The sequence below is a fragment of the Pleurodeles waltl genome, chromosome 3_1 (genome assembly GCF_031143425.1).
Source record: "Pleurodeles waltl isolate 20211129_DDA chromosome 3_1, aPleWal1.hap1.20221129, whole genome shotgun sequence".
NCBI classification, from domain to species: domain Eukaryota; kingdom Metazoa; phylum Chordata; class Amphibia; order Caudata; family Salamandridae; genus Pleurodeles; species Pleurodeles waltl.
In genome coordinates, this window is record NC_090440.1 from 427388984 (window position 1) to 427408802 (window position 19819).

The 19819-nt window shown below is 47.7% G+C and overlaps 1 protein-coding gene across 2 annotated transcripts in view; it reads right to left on the minus strand.

The window, feature by feature from the left end:
• POLG (DNA polymerase gamma, catalytic subunit) overlaps positions 1-19819 on the minus strand; it is a 795283-nt gene that overhangs the window by 577966 nt on the left and 197498 nt on the right. For both annotated transcript variants that reach the window (XM_069222697.1, XM_069222698.1), the window contains exon 5: positions 2589-2735. In XM_069222697.1, the coding sequence (XP_069078798.1) occupies positions 2589-2735 (147 nt within the window). The remainder of the gene's footprint in view (positions 1-2588; positions 2736-19819) is intronic.

The window sequence follows — 19819 nt, forward strand, 5'->3', positions numbered from 1 at the left end:
GATAGGACAGCAAGGCTGGCAGAGGAGAATATGCATGTAGCAATTCATGCATTTCAATTCGCAATCTGGTAGGATAGTTGGAAATGCATTTGGGTTCAGACTTACTAGTGGCCTATTAGATGGTAGCAGAGGATACTGGTTAGTCTGTCCCAGGTGAAGCACTTCTGTCAGGACACTTCTTTTGACCTCTGTGGTAGGCAACGTTAAATCCAAGATCTCAGCTGCAATACCTATTACTGTGGCAAAAGAAGCAGACTCTTCAATGGCCACATTTCGAAAAGGAAAGAGGCCAGCATCGGGGGATGTATCTAAACCACTGCCTTCCTGTAAAACCAAAAATATTGTTTTGTCATCATAAACATAGTTAGAACTTTAGTCATCCTCTCTGAATCCAGGGTGGCATAGCGGGAGTGACTCATACTCAGAATTAAAAGAGAGGTCGGTGTGACACCGGTGGAAGATGCTTTGGGTTCACCTCAGAGTCTGAAAGGTTTACCGGATCGATCCTCCGGCATCAATGCCAATACTGATGCTCGGGGTGTGGTGTTGAAAGCAGCACCGTACAAGGCGTAGGCATCAAGATTGAAGCCAGAACAAACCTTGGAACAAGGTCATGTTGCAAAGAGGGCAGACCTGCTGGTTTTATCCAACTGGAGGCCACTTTGGATCCTTTCGGCCTTAAGGCGTGCCACAGGGATCCGGAGGGACACTGAAAATGCGGTCCAAATCCTGTATGATAAAGCATGGCCCTGGAAAGTCAAGGTAAATCAGGATGTGGCTCAAAGTGGTCTGGACGAAGGGGAGTTGTGTTTTAACTTTTTATGTTTTTTACGTCCCTTGGACTTACCTGAGAAGTTCAATTTGGATGATGATCGGCCCCAGGATTACTCCCTGGGGTGGAAGCAAGTAAAGACCCTTGACTTTGACCCGGACCAGGTGTTTTTCAACTTCTGTTGATGCTCCACAACAGAGTTTGGCTTATCAGTCTTGGATGGCCTTCGGGTTCATTTTGGCACACTTATTGCACATAGCAGAGTCATTTTTGGAGCATAAACACGAGAGATAAACCTTATAGGGGTCTGTCACCGACATCGGTTTGTCGCAATCCTTAAACGGCTTGAATCCTGTGGCCTTATGAGGGGACATATCCCATGCACACTGGAAACATTTTGGATAGAAAAACTCTGTTAATTCTGACAGACCTGAGGGTGCGAGCTCCAAGTCCGCATCGGAAGACATGGAAAGAAAGGAACTGATGTCAGCATGCAGAGATGGTGCGGGTATAGTTGCCCAGATTTAATTTCCAGCTGCATGACGGAACCTAACAGTGCACAAAGGAGTTGATATGAAAATTTTCTCACTCCAGTCTGGGGAAATTCCCCAAATGAGAAATCGGTGGTTAGAAGTCTCTATGAGAAAGATCAAAGCGGAAAGGTAGGCAATTGGTCTACAAACAATATTTCACTGCACGTTCTGGACCAGTACAAACAAGACCTGAATCTTTCCTCATGTTGGTTGTGCTCTTATGTGCCCACTGACTCAAACAGAGGTGTGCCCAAGATCCTCATCATCTTTGACTTAGTGAAGAACAATGGACTGTCCTATATCTGTGTGGGCACATGTTTACCGAATGTGAAGAGTATAAACCATGTGTCATTCTTGACAATGTGATTGCACCTTTGCCTGATCCAGAGATATTACGACCTCCAAAACGTCTGCTTGGTTAAAGTACAAAATGGAAGCATACATATTGGATGAAGTGACTTTAACATGAAAATAAGCTAGTGTAGAGACCTATTCCCTTCTCTGATTTACACTCACGTTGATATACCATAAACTGTCGACCAGCTGGAGTACTGTTCATACAAAATTGTATCTTTAACCAAATTGTAAGTTCTTAAATATGTGACAACAGCTTACATGGGGCTACCAAGCACATGCCAGGTTCCCGTTTCCTTGCACAAAGAAGTGTTATTTTACAAAAAGAAGGATGGCACTTGTTAGAAATGGGATCTCTAGTTATGAGGGGCATGCATCCAGTCCAAGGTAGGGACCACTACTCTAGTCAGGTTAAGTCAGATACACACTAAAAGATAACCTGTGCTCACCCTCTGGTAGATTGGCACAGAGCAGTCAGGCTTATCTAAAGAGGCAATGTATAAAATATTTGCGCAACACACACACACTACCAAAATGAAAACACCACAAAAAATACTCCACACCAGGCTAGCATAAAAGATTATGATTTTATAAAACATTTAAGACCAAAACAAAACAAATCCAATAAGATCAAGTCATGTTATGAATTTTTAAAGATTAAAAAAAATTCTAGTGTTTAGCAGTTGGGTTTAGCAATCCGAATTACTGAAATGGAAAGGTAATCTCCCTCACTAAGAGTAGTAGCTTGTAGTAAGCTCCAAAGCATTTCAGCTCGGACAAGCAGAGAAGTCATGGAAAAAAAGGATTCTGATTGGTAGGTATTTTGTAACAGACAGTTTTGCTGAGCATAATCATACACATTATGCTATGACTTGAATATCTCTAACTCTATTCATAAGTATAATTATTGTGAATCATAAGTTATATACCTGAAATTCCTTTCGGATGTCTGCCATAGACCCCTTCACAAACAGCTCACGTGCATCTTTCTCCAGCGGTGGGCCCCCGACATATAGACTGTGTACATCTACCAGGTTATTAATGCTGCTGATGTTCACCCATTCCCAGGCAGCAATCTGTAATGAAAATCATTGATTTAGCCGAATGCTGATGGCACTGCTAAACCTACTGTCACAAATCTATTGAACTGAAAAGTTAGAATATACCAGGGTTACTATTTTAGCACACAATTGAGTGAGGAGAAATAGTTAATTGGTAACATCAAATAAGCAATCTATGGTAGCCGAGTTAAAAAGGACGGAAATCTATTGTCTAAAATCCAATCAGACGCAGATTATAGTGCTACATTAATATGAAGTTTGCTAAAGCTTTCAAGTTTGAGAGCTATTTTATGAAGAAAAACATTTCTCACATAAACCTTTTGGTCACAGTAAAAGGACACTTTATGAAATCAGGTGACAAATACAAGTGCTTTTCAAAATGTGCATGTTAAGGAAAAATAAGCAGTGGCATTGCCAATCGGTTTGAAGAACTAGTAATAGGATATCAACCATAACATACCTCAGCATTAAGCAGGAAACATGTGAAAGCCCCTAAACACAGGTCTTGGCTGACTTCTGTGCATTCTGTTTACTGTTACACCTAGATTCTGCAGATAGGAGCTGGGAATCATAATGATACCAAATACCTACCTAGCACATCTCTTCGGTGGAATATGCAAAAATACATTTTAGATTACAATAGTGTAGGAAAATGCCACTGTTGGCATGGTTACCCCCTAACGTTTTGCCTTTTGTTAATGCCAGCTTTGACTGAAAGTGTGCTGGGACCCTGCTATCCAGGCCCAAGCACCAGTGTTCTTTCCCTAAAACTGTACCTTTGTCTCCACAATTGGCACAGCCCTGGCACACAGATAAGTCCCTTGTAAAAGGTACTCATGGAACCAAGGGCCCTGTGGCCAGGGAAGGGCTCTAAGGGCTGCAGCATGTATTATGCTACCCTGAGGACCCCTCACTCAGCACATGCACACTGCCTCATAGCTTGTGTGTGCTGGTGGGGAGAAAAAGTCTGAGTCAACATGGCACTCCCCTCAGAGTGCCATGCCCACAACACTGCCTGTGGCTTAGATAAGTCACCCCTCTAGCAGGCCTTACAGCCCTCAGGCAGGGTGCACTATATCACAGGTGGGTGCACAGCTGCATGAGCACTATGCCCCTACAGTGTCTAAGACAATTTTTAGGCATTGTAAGTGCATAGTAGCCATATAGAGTATATGGTCTGGGAGTTTGTCAAACACGAACTCCACAGTTCCATAATGGCTACACTGAATACTGGGAACTTTGGTATCAAACTTCTCAGCACAATAAATCCACACTGATGCCAGTGTGGGATTTATTGAGGAAGGCACACAGAGGGCATCTTAGAGAAGCCTCTTGCATGCCAGCCCAACTGCTAGTGATAGGCTGACCGGTCTACTCCAGCCTGCCACTTCAAGACCAGTTTCTGGCCACATGGGGTGAGTGCCTTCGTGCACTCTGATCAGGAACAAAGCCTGTCCTGGGTGCAGGTGCCTCACACCTCCTCCTGCAGGAACTGTAACACTTGGCGGTGAGCCTCAAAGGCTCAAGCCAGGTGTTACAGTGCCCCAGGGCACTCCAGCTAGTGGAGATGCCCGACCCCCCCCCAGGCACAGCCCCCACTTTTGGAGGCAAGTCCGGGGAGATAGTGAGAAAATCATGGAGTCACCACCCCCTCAGCCAGGTCCACCCCTAAGGTGACCAGAGCTGAGATGACAACCTCCTCAGAAAATCCTCCATCTTGTTTTGGAGGATTTAGCCCAATAGGAATAGGGATGTGCCCCCCTCCCCAAAGGGAGGAGGCACAAGGAGGGTGTAGCCACCCTCAGGTACAGTAGTCATTGGCTACTGCCCTCCAGCCCTAACTCACCCCTAAATTTAGTATTTAGGGGTGACACTGAACCCAGGAAATCAGATTCCTGATGACCTACAAAGAAGAGGGACTGCTGACCTGAAAACCCCGCAGAGACGAAGGAAGACGATAACTGCTTTGGCCCCAGCCCTACTGGCCTGTCTCCAACTTCGAAGAACCTGCATCAGCGACGCATCCTGCGGGCCAAGCAACCTCTGCCGACTCAGAGGACTGCCCTGCAACTACAAAGGACCAAGAAACACCAGTGGACAGCGGACCTGTCCAACCAAGCAAGAAGAAACCATCTTTAAAGGGACTCTCACCTCACTCCAGAAGTGTTAGTCCCCAGCACTCTGCACCCGACGCCCCTGGCCTGTGTCCAGAGAAACCAACGACCCAGAGAGGATCCCCAGGCGACTCGGACGACGCCTGCAGAGGGAATCCCAAGGACCCCCCCCAGACTGTAACTGCCCGGGAAGAAGAAACCCGACGCCTGGAAGAAGCACTGCACCCACAGCCCCCACACGTCTGTGAAGAACCAACCACTAGTGAAGCAGTGACCAGTAGGTGGCCCTCACCCTTTCCTAGTCGTGGCTAATCTGAGAAGCCCCCCTGTGCCCTGCCTGCAACGTCTGAGTGACCCCCGGGTCCCTCCACTGAAATCTACTACAAACCCGACGCCCTGTTTGCCTACTGCACCCAGCCACCCCTGTGCCGCTGAGGGTATGCTTTGTGTGCCTACATGCGACCCCCCCCCCTACAGCGCTCTATTAAACCCCCTTGGTCTGCTCCCCAAGGGCGCAGGTACTTACCTGCCAGCAGACTAGAACCGGAGCACCCCCTGTCTCCATAGGCGCCTATGTTATTTGGACTCCTCTTTACCTTTGCACCTGACCGGCCCTATGTTGCTGGTGCTGGGTGTTTGGGGTTGACTCGAACCCCCAACAGTGGGCTACCTATGCCCCGGAGACTGAACTTGTAAGTGCTTTACTTACCACATTAACCTAACTGTACGTACCTCCCCCAGGAACTGTTACATTTTGCACTGTGTCCACTTTTAAAATAGCTTATTGCCATTTTATGCCAAACTGTGTACATTATTGTTTTGATTCAACGTCCTATATCTATGCATAGTACTTTATATAGAATGTACTTAGCTGCAATTTGAATCTTGTGGTTCTAAAATAAATTAAGAAAAGAATATTTTTCTAAATAAAAACCTATTGGCCTGGAGTTAAGTCATTGAGTGTGTGTTCTCATTCTGGGCCAGATGTATCAAATGATTTTGCACTCACAAACTGCGAAATCGGCCGTTTGCGAGTGCAAAATCGTGGTCTGCAATGCATCAAAGGCATTCGCAGACCACAAAATGAAAATCCAGGTCGCAGGGCAATTCTGCAAAAAAATCGCAAATTGCGATTTTTCGCAGAATGGTATTTTGCACATGCAAAATACCATTGTCTGCAACCAGGTGGTAACCTGGTGCAAAATTAAAAAATGCAGTAAAGCTGCATTTTTAAATTTAATATGTAAAGCACACATACCCTTTTGGCATGTGTGTACTTTACATGGAAAAAAAAAAAATTGGGGTGCAGGAGAGGGGGCCTTAGGCCCCCAGCACCCTGGCCTTTTGCATTTCCCAAATTGCGATTTCTGTTTCAGAAATCGCAATTTAGGAAATGCAAAAAATTTGCAGCTATGGGCCAACAGGCCCATAGCTGCGAATGGGGCCAGTATCGCAATTTGCGATTCGGTAATTGCCTTTGCGATTTTAAAGAAATTGCAATTACTGATTCGCAAATGTGATACATGGCCCTTTGCGATTCGGTAATTGGGATTTTTAAGAAATCGCAATTACCGAATCGCAATGGGCCAGATTCATACATCTGGCCCTCAGTGCCTGTGTGTGTACAACACATGCTTAACACTATCCTCTGATAAGCCTAACTGCTCGACCACACTACCACAAATACAGCATTAGTATTATCTAGTATTGCCTCTGTCAAGCCTCTTGGGGAACCCCTGGACTCTGTGCACACTAGCTCTCATTTTGAGATAGTATATACAGAGCCAGCTTCCTACAAATAGGAAAAAACAAAAAGCAGAAAGCAGAGTCCTTGTTCTCTTTTTGGGCATGCTATCACTTTTTGAGCTCACCATCGGGAATGTTGGACAATACTGCAGTATCTGCTAGACAGCTGACCTAGCAGTGGCAGCAGCAGGTGCACAGAAGCAAGTAGGAGGAGTGGATGATGCAAGCAGGCAGAATAGTGACAGAGACAGATGACACAAGCAAGCAAGAGGTGGATGACGGATGACAAGGAAGGGGAAGTGTGGAGGGGGAGTGAAGGTGGAGGAGGAGTGAAGATAACGGGGAAAGCGAACAAGGAGAGGATGAGATCAGTGGTTGTTTTGCAACGTGTTGCAAACTGGCTTACTTTTATTTAATTCCCTTGGATTTTTCACATTTGTCTACCCTTTTTTTTACATTTCCTTTAAGTAAATACACAGTACGAGAGTAAATTCACAGTAAATTGTTTGAGAGTTGTAAGGAAATGCCTCCTTGCCATGGTTACCCCCTAACGTTTTGCCTTTGCTGATGCTAAGTTTTGATTGAAAGTGTGCTGGGAGCCTGCTAACCAGGCCCCAGCACCAGTGTTCTTTCCCTAAACTGTACCCTTGCTCCCAAAATTGGCACAGCCCTGGCACTCAGATAAGTCCCTTGTAACCAGTACCCCTGGTACCAAGGGCCCTGATGCCAGGGAAGGTCTCTAAGGGCTGCAGCATGTCTTATGCCAACCTGGGGACCACTCACTCAGCACATGCATACTGCCTCACAGTTTGTGTGTGCTGGTGGGGAGAAAAAGACTAAGTCGACATGGAACCCCCCCTCGGGTGCCATGCCAACCTCACACTGCCTGAGGCATAGGTAAGTCACCCCTCTAGCCGGCCTTACAGCCCTAAGGCAGGGTGCACTAAACCACAGGTGAGGGCATATGTGCAAGAGCACTATGCCCCTACAGTGTCTAAGCAAAACCTTAGACATTGTAAGTGCAGGGTAGCCATAAGAGTATATGGTCTGGGAGTTTGTCAAACACTAACTCCACAGTTCCATAATGGCTACACTGAAAACTGGGAAGTTTGGTATCAAATATCTCAGCACAATAAATGCACACTGATTCCAGTGTGCAATTGATTGTAACATACACCCAGAGGGCATCTTAGAGATGCCCCCTGAATACCAATCCGACTTCTAGTGTAGGCTGACCAGTTTCTGCCAGCCTGCCATACACCAGACATGTTGTTGGCTACATGGAGAGAGTGCCTTTGTCACTCTGTGGCCAGGAACAAAGTCTGTACTGGGTGGAGGTGCTTCTCACCTCCCCCTGCAGGAACTGTAACACCTGGCAGTGAGCCTCAAAGGCTCACCCCTTTTGTTACAGAGCCCCAGGGCATCCCAGCCAGTGGAGACGCCCGCCCCTCCAGCCACTGCCACCACTTTTGGCGGCAAAGCTGGAGGAGATAATGAGAAAAACAAGGAAGAGTCACCCACCGGTCAGGATAGCCCGTAAGGTGTCCTGAGTTGAGATGACCCCTGCCTTTAGAAATCCTCCATCTTGAGTTTGGAGGATTCCTCCAATAGGATTAGGGATGTGCCCCCCTCGACTCCGGGAGGAGGCACAAGGAGGGTGTAGCCACCCTCAAGAACAGTAGCCATTGGCTACTGCCCTCCCGACCTAAACACACCCCTAAATTCAGTATTTAGGGGCACACCAGATCCCAGGAAATCAGATTCCTGCAACCTGAAGAAACAAGAAGGACTGCTGACCTACAAGCTTGCAGAGAAGGAGGAAGACGACAACTGCTTTGGCCCCAGCCCTACCGGCCTGTCTCCAACTTCGAAAACCTGCAACCAGCGACGCATCTGACAGGGACCAGCGACCTCTGAAGCCTCAGAGGACTGCCCTGGGCTAAAGGACCAAGAAACTCCAGTGAGCAGCGGCCCTGCTCAAAACTAGTTACTTCTTTGCAACAAATAAGCAACTTCCAAAGACTGCACGTTTCCCGCCGGAAGCGCGAGACTTCACACTCTGCACCCGACGCCCCCAGCTCAAGATCTAGAGGACAAACACCACAGGGAGGACTCCCCGGCGACTGCGAGCACGTGAGTAGCCAGAGATGACCCCATGAACCCCCACAGCGACGCCTGCAGAGAGAATCCAGAGGCTCCACCTGACCGCGACTGCCTGTAACAAGGGACCCGAGGCCTGGAACCAGCACTGCACCCGCAGCCCCCAGGACCTGAAGGAACCGAACTTCAGCGCAGGAGTGACCCCCCAGGTGACCCTCTGCCTAGCCCAGGTGGTGGCGGTCCCGAGAAGCCCCCCCGTGCCTGTCTGCTCCGCTAGAGAGACCCTGGGTCCCTCCATTGAAACCTATACAAAACCCGACGCCTGCTTTTCACACTGCACCCGGCCGCCCCTGTGCCGCTGAGGGTGTGTTTTGTATGCCTACTTGTGTCCCCCCCCAGTGCTCTACAAAACCCCCCTGGGTCTGCCCCCCGAGGACGCAGGTACTTACCTGCTGGCAGACTGGAACCGGAGCACCCCTGTTCTCCATAGGCGCCTTTGTGTTTTGGGCACCTCTTTGACCTCTGCACCTGACCGGTCCTGAGCTGCTGGTGTGGTAACTTTGGGGTTGCCTTGAACCCCCAACGGTGGGCTGCCTATGCCCCAGGACTAAGACTTGTAAGTGTTTTACTTACCTCCTAATCTAACCTTTACTTACCTCCCCCAGGAAGTTGATTTTTGCAGTGTCCACTTTGAAAATAGCTTATTGCCATTTTTACAAAGACTGTACATGACATTGTTTTTATTCAAAGTTTCTAAAGTATCTAAGTGAAGTACCTTGCCTTTAAAGTGTTTAATGCAAATCTTGAACCTGTGGTTCTTAAAATAAACTAAGAAAATATACATATTTCTATATATAAACCTATAGGCCTGGAGTAAGCCTTTGAGTGTGTGTTCCTCATTTATTGCCTGTGTGTGTACAACAAATGCTTAACACTACCCTCTGATAAGCCTACTGCTCGACCACACTACCACCAAATAGAGCATTAGAATTATCTAATTTTGCCACTATCTTACCTCTAAGGGGAACCCTTGGACTCTGTGTACACTATTCCTTACTTTGAAATAGTATATACAGAGCCAACTTCCTACAAGAGTGCTAACTTCAAGTATGTGCTTTTTCAGATAAAACTGCTGCTATAGGGCTAGGTGTAATGATATTTGTGTTTTGACCACTGAGTCCACGTTGCACTTAGCCTAGCAGCATACCATCACATTAGTGACCACGAGCTTCATTTTGCCTATTTACTTTATTTTAGCATTAGCCACTGCCACGTTAAAAGCTGCAATTAGTTTTCCACGTTGTACAAATCTGCTCATGTTTTTATTTTTCCTATTCTTTCCCACCAAGGGCTTAGGCTGATAAGAATGTACTAAGACTGCAGGGAACGGTCTTGTTTTGAAGTGGCACCTTGGGATTGTGGCCAAGCCCGACGCGTTATTTTCAAAGCTGGCCTAAAGCAATCAGCGTTTTTAGAATAAACTTCTGCAGTGAGAGGGAGGTTCTAGAATTTTCCTCTGCTGTTTGTTCAAAGTATAATATGCTGAGATCAGACGGGCCGGGAACGGAGAGTGTTTTCAGACCCCATGCATGCCCAGGACGCTGTGGTGTGTCATCCTTCTCCTCGATCGATTCTGGGATCTGGCGATCTGATGCTGAATAGGAGGGAGATGAAGCAGTTGTGCCCTTGCCTCATGGTGATGCATATTTTTTAATTCATTATTTGCTTTGCATTATAATATAGATAAATATATTTGCTGTGAATATTGCAGTGGAGAATCATTTGTACATGTTTTCATTTCATTGCTATGACCATTTTTAAACATGTGCTTTCAGCATGCTAATCTCCTTTTATGATTCTTGTGAAGTGAAACAATAAATGTCTTCTTTAGACTAAGAAGCACATTCCAGAGATTTTTGTCAGTGCATGAGCGTTTCAGCTCTGTCATTAGTGAAGCAAAGCATTTTGCCATAGTCAGACAGTCTAAAGGGAGGTTGGCAGTTGAAAGTGTACGATTTAAAAGTGAAAATATGTTTTTATTCAGAGAGTTAAAGGAAGCACCGCAAACCATTTCTGAAAATGCATGTGAAATTAAAATGCCTTATCATGTCTTGGCAAATGTTTTTTATCAGAACTTTCTAAATTTTGGGATGGGTGCTTGGATAAAACAGAATTAGTAACTGTACTAATATGCTTAAAAAAGGTGCTTTTTGAACGTAATGATGACCCTTTTGTTCTTAGCAGGGTGGTTTGGATACTCTGGTCTACTTAAAGAAAAATGCATGAGAGATGTAAACAGTTAGAATATGAAAATAAGAAATTACAGAAACAGCTTGTTAACACAAAAAATACTTTAACTATGCTGTCTTGTCAGAATAAGTTGTTACAAGGCTGATATCTACCAAGCCGTCACAGGTAAAGCTGATTTTTCACATTCCAGTAATGAGGAGGTTAAAAAGGTGGGGGCCAGTGTGAGCTACATAAGCATAACGTAGTTCGTGCTTAGCCAATATTTGGACCGAGGCGGGCGGTCTGGCTGTGGTGCTGGCGGGCGATGGAATCCGGCCTTCTGTGGTCTGCTGGAGTTGATCGCCCTTGAAGAGCACTGGCTGATTGGACCCCTGCGGCGAGCTGGCACAGCGACGCTTCTGAGGCTGCTGCAGCGGTCGCCTCATTGCGCAGTGCAGGGCTAGTGGACCCTCCGGGGGGGGGGGGGCTGCTGGCCGTGTGGCGGCTCATTTTGCCCAGTGTTGGAAGGACCTGGGTGGGCCTGCTGCGGGGGCTGCCCTGGCTGGATCGGGCCCTGGGGCCCTTGGTGGTGAATTCTGGAAGCCGGCTGCGGAACCTGCTGGACTGGCGGAGCTGGCATGTGGAGATTTGTACCATTGCTGGGCCTGGTGTTCCTGCCTCTGGGACAGGCGACTTGGCCCGGTGCGGTGCCGGGCTTGGAGGCAGAGAGGTCCCGGGTCTGGGCTGAGGGGTCCCAGCTGGCTGGGGAAGGCCTGCACTTGTGGAGACCATTGCTGGACGAACCCGGTGCCTTGACTGCGGCCTTCGCTGCCTGGTCCGGGGGGTACCCTTGTTGGGGTAGCCTGGCTATTACAAGATGGGAAAGGCGGAGCAGCGGCAGGCGAAGAGCTCCTTTGATGGGGGACGGAGGAAGGGGGGGACCCTCTCCTCTCAGATGGGAGAAGCAGTGACGGAGGATGTGTTGCCCGACATGTCGGTCAAGGCCATGTTCCTGGACTTGAAGACCAGGTTGACGGGTATCGACGCCAAGCTCGATCACTTAACGGAGCAACTTGATCACATCAAGACCAGGGTTGATGATCATGACTCCAGACTTGATCGGTTGAAGGCGCGTACTTCTGACATGGAAGATCAACGTCAGGGCGAGCGAGCACAATTGCTGCAAATGGAAAAGGTGTTGGAGGTAATTCGCAATAAAAATGAAGATTTGGAGGCTCGCTTGCGCCGTAACAATGTTAGACTACTTGGCCTTCCCGAGTCCACCGCCATGGGCAGAATGGAGGATTTTATTAAAGGCATGCTCTCAGAACTTTTTCCTGGACAGCTCTCCCGACTGCTGGTGGTGGAGAGGGCGCACAGGTCTCTAGGCCCTCGGCCTCCGCCTGGGACCCGCCACACCCTATCATCATCCGGCGATTGAACTATCGTTATAGGGATGCAATCATCCGGCTGGCTAGAGAGCGGCGCCCGGTGCTCCTCAAAAATACTGAGTTGCACTTCTTTCCGGACTATACCTCAGGAGTACAGGCGGCGCTCGCAGGGCCTTCCTGACGATCAAACGCTCTCCTGGGCAGACGGATGCTAGGTTTTCCCTTATCTACCCTGCAAAACTGAAAGTGCAGCATGGAGGGAAACTATACTTCTTTACCGACCCGAAACTGGTGGCAAAATTTGTTAAGACTCTTCTGCGACGATCTGCGGATGTGGACTCGGGTGGGCCTGGTGCGGAGCGTGAGACTCTCAGCGATAATGACTGTATGGTCTTGGTGCTGGTGCATAAACTCGCTGTGTGGCTACAGCATTACAGAACTGTTTGCCACCCTGATGCACACTCACTTTTTGGCCCTACGCCTCCCCTTCCCGGTTCATTGTTGGGATTGGGATGGGTGGCTAGCTGATCGCCCGTTGGATGAGTGTTATTAATGGTTTACTGCTTTGGTTTTTGTGGTTAAGGGGGGGTGGTTATTTGCTTGGACCTGGTTGGGGGGTCTGCGAGGGTGGAGGGAGGGCTTGTGTACTTGTTCGTTGGCTCTTGTTTCTCTGATTCTTTCTTATTCCTCCTTATGTCCATGTCGGCTAGGCTGGCCGGTGGGGGTGGCGGTGTGTTATGGTGTATTGGTAGAAGTGCTACGATGATGCAAGATGGGGTGACATTGATTTGTTGTCTCACCTGGAATGTGCCTGGCCTGAATGATGGACGTAAGGTGCGGCTCATGTCTGCGTATGTTAAGCGCCAAAATGTAGATATATGTAGGTTGCAAGAAACTCACTTGGTGGCGGATACAATGCATTGCTTGAAGGCTGGATGGATTGGGGAATGTCATGGGGTGGTATATTCAAGGTATGCCAGGGGAGTGGCAATTCTGCTGCGCAAGGGACTGAAATGGCGCACTCAGCGAACTCTAGTTGACCCTAATGGACGATATGTGCTGATGGGCAGTGTGTTGTTGGACAGGCCCTGCAGAGTTGTGGCAGTATATGGTCCAAATGCAGACGATCCGGATTTCTTCAGTGAGGTTTGGCGACTGGTCAAGTCATTGGGACAAGGTTCGGTGATTTGGGGGGGAAGACTTTAACGTGATCCTAGATCCGGAACGGGACAGGGAGAGTTTGGCCAGGATGCGGCATGTGGCAGCGGCTCGAGCTCTGTCCGCAATCATGGATGATGACGCGCTAGTGGATATATGGTGGGTGAAGCATGGAGATGCGAGAGAGGGAACGTGTGTTAACTATGTGCACAACAGTTGGTCTCGCATTGATCGCTGGCTGGGCTCGCGTGATGTAGCTCTGTGAATGCGATCAGTGGAGCACATGGCGCTCACGCTGTGGGACCATTCTCCAGTTAAGCTGGAGCTAGCAGTGCCTGGCGGACCAGGACGCGCTTTCACGTGGCGCTTGCCTCAGGGGGCTTTCCGAGATGAGGTGTTCCGCAAGGTGATTAGCCGGGATATTGCCCTTTATTTTGAGGAAAATGGTGGTTCTGTGAGCTCGGCGGGGATGCTATGGGAGGCCTTTAAAGTGGTCATTCCTGGGAGCTGCATTTCGAAACAGCATGGTGTGCTGCGAATGCTGCGCCGGGAGTTGGCTGAGCTGGAGGCGTGGATAGCGGATCATGAAAGTGTTCACCAAGTTCTTTTCGGACTTGTACTCTGCACCTGCTGAGCTGCCAGCCGAGGTTGTACAGGCCTATTTCTCGGAGATTAGCTTACTCTGGTTTTAAGACGCCCACAGGGTGTATTTTGATGCACCTTTTTCAATGGAGGTTAAGGCTGCGATCCGTGACCTGCCTGGAGATAATTCCCCTGGCCTTGATGGCCTGACTCCAGCGTTCTATAAGGAATACTCTGATATACTTGCACCTCATCTGCAGGAGGTCTATGCAGAGGCAATGAAGACTGGGATACTACCCGCCTCTCTTCGAGAGGCACTGATCGTTACGATCCTTAAGCCCGGTAAGAACCCTCTAAATTGTGATTCATATTGCCCGCTCTCTATGATCAAAGTTGATAATAAGATCTTGGCCAAGGTAATCGCCGCTGATGACGAGGCTGGTACTCCCGGATCAGTCCGGGTTCATCCCGGGACGGTCCACAGCGCACAACCTGCAGACGTTTTTTGCAGTGGTTGGCTTTATTACTGCTGATGATGATGCAGCAGCAGTGTTTTTAGATGCCACAAAGGCCTTCGATTTGTTGGTGTGGGAGTATCTATTTGCGCTCCTCGGTAGGGTGGGTCTGAGCAAGCGTTTTGTGAGCTTGATTCGCTTACTGTATACAGAGGCTGTTGCTCGACTCCGCTTGAACGGAAGCATATCGGCCTCTTTTCAGGTGGCTCGGGGGACTAGGCAGGGGTGCCCTCTCTCCCCACTGCTCTCCGCGATAGCGATGGAGCCGCTTGAAGCCTTTTCGCACCAGCACCACAATAACACGGGGCTGCAGTTTCAGCAGCGGCCCATCTTGATCTCCATGGATGCAGATGACATTGCGTTGTATGTGCGGGAGCCCGGTAAAAAATTTTATGTTCTGCTGGATGAGATTGTACGGTTCGTGAATTTTCAGGTATAGTGATTAACTGGTCTAAGTCTGTGGTGCTGCCTCTGTCGTCGGGGACGGCAGGCTTTCTGTCCCGATATCCTATTGAGTGGGCCTGCGGCCCGGTGCAGACTTTGGGGGTCTGGCTGAGCTGTGATGTTGAGACGCTTTGGATGGCTAATTATGGTACAGTTATGTCATGGCTGGAAGACAGGATTGAGATGTGGAGCTCCTTGCCACTGTCGCTGATAGGACGAATTGCCATCGCCAAAATGATAGTGCTACCTAAAATTTTATATCTGTTTGTGAATATCCCCCTAGTCCTCACAGTGTGCTTTCTGAGGCACCTTCACTCAGCCATGATTCGTCTGGTATGGGCAGGCCGTCAACCCAGAATTGCATGGGAGAAGTTAAATCTTCCGTTTGAATTGGGAGGTCTTGCTGCTCCGGACATGGAGCTTTATTTCCACTGTGCACAAGCCCATTTTGCGCTTTATTGGATCCGCCCGGTTCGCTACATGCCGCACCTCGCCCCTGAGAGTGACGTGGTTTGGCCGGACGACTTGATGTGCATTTTCGGGGGCCTGTCTCGGCCTCGACCCCGGGGGGTGGATACAGTGGCATGCACTGTCAGGGCATGGACGGCTCTTTTGAAGCGATCTGGTGTGCGTGAGCCTTTTGCGCCGTCGATGGCGGTGGTTGCTGTAGCTGATGAGATTGTTTCGAGACTCGCAGCTGCGGAACTATCTACGCAATTCAGACTTGTCCCTTTTAGGGGACTGGTTTGTGGGTGGGCGGCTGATCTCCGCAGAGGTGGCACTTGGAGACGGCTATATGTGCAGCAAGTGTGTGCATTGCTCTGAGCGCAATACTCTGGTCTTCCAGAGTCTCCGTTGCCATGTCATGTACTGGAGGTAGTGTGGAGTGCACAGACTCCGAGGAAGCTGATCACCAAGCTGTATGGCTGCATGAAGAACCAAAGGGGTGGGCTCGCAATATCTGCTAAGGTAAAGTGGGAGGCGGATGTGGGTGAGGAAATCTCTGATGAGACATGGAAGAGGTGCTGCACGCAGATGAGGGCGCTGCCGCCAAACTACAGGTTGCAACTCATTCACTTTTAATTTTTACAGCGTCTCTATTATACTCCTCGCGGCTTGTATGTCATAGGGCTACGTGCGGATGCTTCCTGCGAACGATGTCATGCTCCAGATGCTGACTTTTTTCACCTGGCGTGGCAATGTGTGGAAGTGCAGGATTTCTGGCTGGATATCATGCATGCGATTGGGGAGATGTCTGGTTTAGAGCTGGTTCCCTCTCCTGTGCTGGTGCTGCTGGGCAGTGTGGATGCAGTTCTGCTGGCTCAGAGGAAACTGGAGGGGATGTTGCTGCTTTTGGCGAAGCGTAGAGTCGCGATCTGCTGGGGGCGCGGCAGCCCCCCTCGGGTCTCTGATTGGTTGCGTGATGCTGCCTTTTGTCGAGAACCGTTGGCGACCTTCTGGGAGTTGGTGCCTGAAGGTTCTAGGCCGCGAGACATTTGGGCGCCTCTGCGCTCTTACTTGGAGATTGCTTATTGAGTGTTATGCGATAGCTCCAATTGGCCATGCATTTGGTGAATGATTTGTGTCGCCTTGCCTGTGTGTTGCTGCGAGCTATGTGATGTATGCCAGTGCGGATTTGCCCGTACCGGCCGCCTTTCTATTGTATCTCTATGTTGGTTGTATTTGCTCTTTGCTCCTCGAATAACGACAGTTACTGTTAGTGGCCCCTGCTTTGTTTGTAATATTGCAGAATTCTGATGCACTCGAACTGAGAGGGGGGACTCGCCTTCCGGCGCCATTCTTTTTGTGAGCAATTGGAGAGGTTTTACTGCGATGTACAGACGGGGTTCCTTTTGCACTAATGTTGTTTTTGAAAGAGGAGTATCTTTGTTATTGATCATTTAAAACGAATAAATAAATATATATTTTTTTAAAACTATAGAGGGACAATATATAGATTGGAGCAGGCGGCAAAAGCAGAGAATAATAGGAATGTTCCTGGGGTTCTGGACTAAAACATTATCTGATGGGATTTTGACAAACTGGAGAGAGCATTTAACTGAAGCTCTCCAGATTCTGAATAACAGACCCTTGACAAGTGTTGAAACTGCCCTGATGAAAATGTTAACCCTGATACAACCACATGTGGTCCGCCAACACCATTGTGTACTGGGAAATAAAACCTGGAGATTCAGCTCCTCATAGAGCCACATCAGAATCTGCAGGTCTTGAGCTACATGCTTACAAAATTGCCCAACTTGTCATAATTCCAGTGTATGGAGGATTGGTGAGGAAGGGGACTACTCCAGCCCTTCTGACAGTACAAGGAAAAGGAGGTTTTGGTTCAACTGACAAAAACCCTGGTGCTAAGGTGTGGGTGGAATCCCCAAATGGCCCTCCAGAACCTGCAGAAATTATAGCAAAGGGCCCTAATAATCTTCTGCTGATCACAAAACAAGGAAGGAAAGGAAAAGAGGAGCACATTTCGGCTGACAAATGTTATGTGCAAGAAAGATCATACTTGTTTGTTTTACAGATCATACCGCGACTAGTCTCTGACCATAAGTGTGCTGTGTGGTCTCCCTTCAGGCATGTGCGGTTGGGTGAGACAGCACCCCAACCTGAGCCTGACTGATCGATCACATTGCGCAACACTCCTGCTGCTTTTGAAGGGCAATACCTATGGATCCATTTGGCACCAATTCTGCTTCACAGATCAAAGTTCAGTATAGGAATAATGCAGAGTACCATGGATGTTCTATCAACCTGTTTGATTACAATTCTAATGGAACCAACAACATGGCTTGTTATCACCTGTTGAGTGCGGTCAGTCACATTAAACATGTTAAAGTTGGCTGACTATTCTCGTATGGGAACCTCACTTTTTACTTACATTGCAGCAAATATTACAGGTGGACTGTGTACCTTTACATGATTAGGACTTGTGATGTTTCCATCTAACTCTATACCAACTCGTTATCCTAGAGACACTATTCAATTAAGTGAAGACTGTGATTCAGTTATTATCCCAATCAGAATATATAAGCTTCAGTCTTTTTATTGTAGGTGTACCTGGTTTAACTGTTTATAATATCAATAGGTTAATCCCACTTCCATTGCTTTACAGTGATTGCTCGTCATTTCATTATGTTGTTGTGTACAATGCATACCTAATTTGCTTGTAACGTTTTAAAAGAAAAAAAAAAGAAGTTGATTTTAGGACTATAGGGTATATGAGTCATTGGTCAAAAGGATGGAGTGTAATGATATGTTTGTTCATTTTGCCTATTGACTTTATTTTAGCATTAGCCACCGCCACGTTAAAAGCTGCAAGTAGTTTTCCACGTTGTACAAATGTGCTCATGTTTTTATTTTTCACGTTCATTCCCACCAAGGGCTTAGGCTGATTAGAATGTACTAAGACGGCAGGGAACAGTCTTGTTTTGAAGTGGCACCTTGGGATTTTGCCCAAGTCCCGAAGTGTTATTTTCAAAGCTGGCCTAAAGCAATCAGCATTTTTTGAATAAATAAACTTCTGCAGTGAGAGGGAGGTTCTAGAATTTTCCTCTCTTGTTTGTTCAAAGCATAAGAGGCAGAGACCAGATGGACCGGGGACTGAGAGTGTTTTCAGATCTCAGGTATGCCCAGGACGCAGGTGTGTGTCATCCTTCCTGTGAGGATAATTGATCTCTCTCTCTCCTCGATCAACTCTGGGGTCTGGCGATCTGATGCTGAATAGGAGGTAGAAGAAACAGTTGTGCCCTTGCCTCATGGTGTTGCATATTTTTTTAATTCATTATTTGCTTTGCATTATAATATAGGTACATATATTTGCTGTGTATATTGCAGTGGAGAATCATTTGTACATGTTTTCATTTCATTGCTGTCCTTTCAACATGCTAATCTCCTTTTATGAACCTTGCGAAGTGAAATAATAAATGTCTTCTTTGGACTTAGAAGCGCATTACAGAGATTTGTGTCAGTGCATGAGTGTTTCAGCTCAGTCATTAGTGAAACAAAACACTAGGGTAAGAGGCTCTGGGCGGGTTACACGAGAACACATTTGCGTGGGCTGCACATGTGAGACTTAAGGCCTGATTTAGATCTCGGCAAATGGAATACTCTCACAAACATGAAGGATATCCCATCCACCGTATTACAATCTCCACAGGATATAATGGGATCGTAATATAGCGGACGGGATATCCGTCACCTTTGTGGCAGAGTATTCCCCTCTGCCAAGATCTAAATCAGGCACTTGCACAGCCCGGTTTCTCCCACAGGTAGCCAGTCGCAGAAATAACTCTTCAAGGACTGCTACTGAACTGGGGTAGGCTTTATAAGGTGAGTGACCATTCACAGTGTAGGTCTCTAGTGGTTACTGAAGGTCTGTGATGCTTACACTGTATTGCATATTCAATGTCAAATCTGCCCTAAAGTAGATCTTTGTGCTATTTAGGACTACTGAGTCCAGCAAGGTAGCAACCTGGGGGAAACATGGCCCTAGTGTAGATTTACAGTCCGTAACATAAAATTTCTTATGGCACTTCAAGAATTTCCATAGTTCCCTGGCTCAGCTCGTAACCAGACTCCTTTGTCCGCCATACTGGAACAAGTTGATTACTCTGCTTTTCAGCACAATCAATGGCCTCTCCCACACTTAAGCCATTAACAGTTCTTGACAGAATTCCTGAAAAGGAAATCTGCTCATCACTTTCTTGCCCACTCACCCTCAAGGGGCTTGGACAATGTAGTATTCCTCAATCCCAGGACATTACATTGGCTCTCTCAACATTTGCAGCGCTGTGCATCAGTTTAGT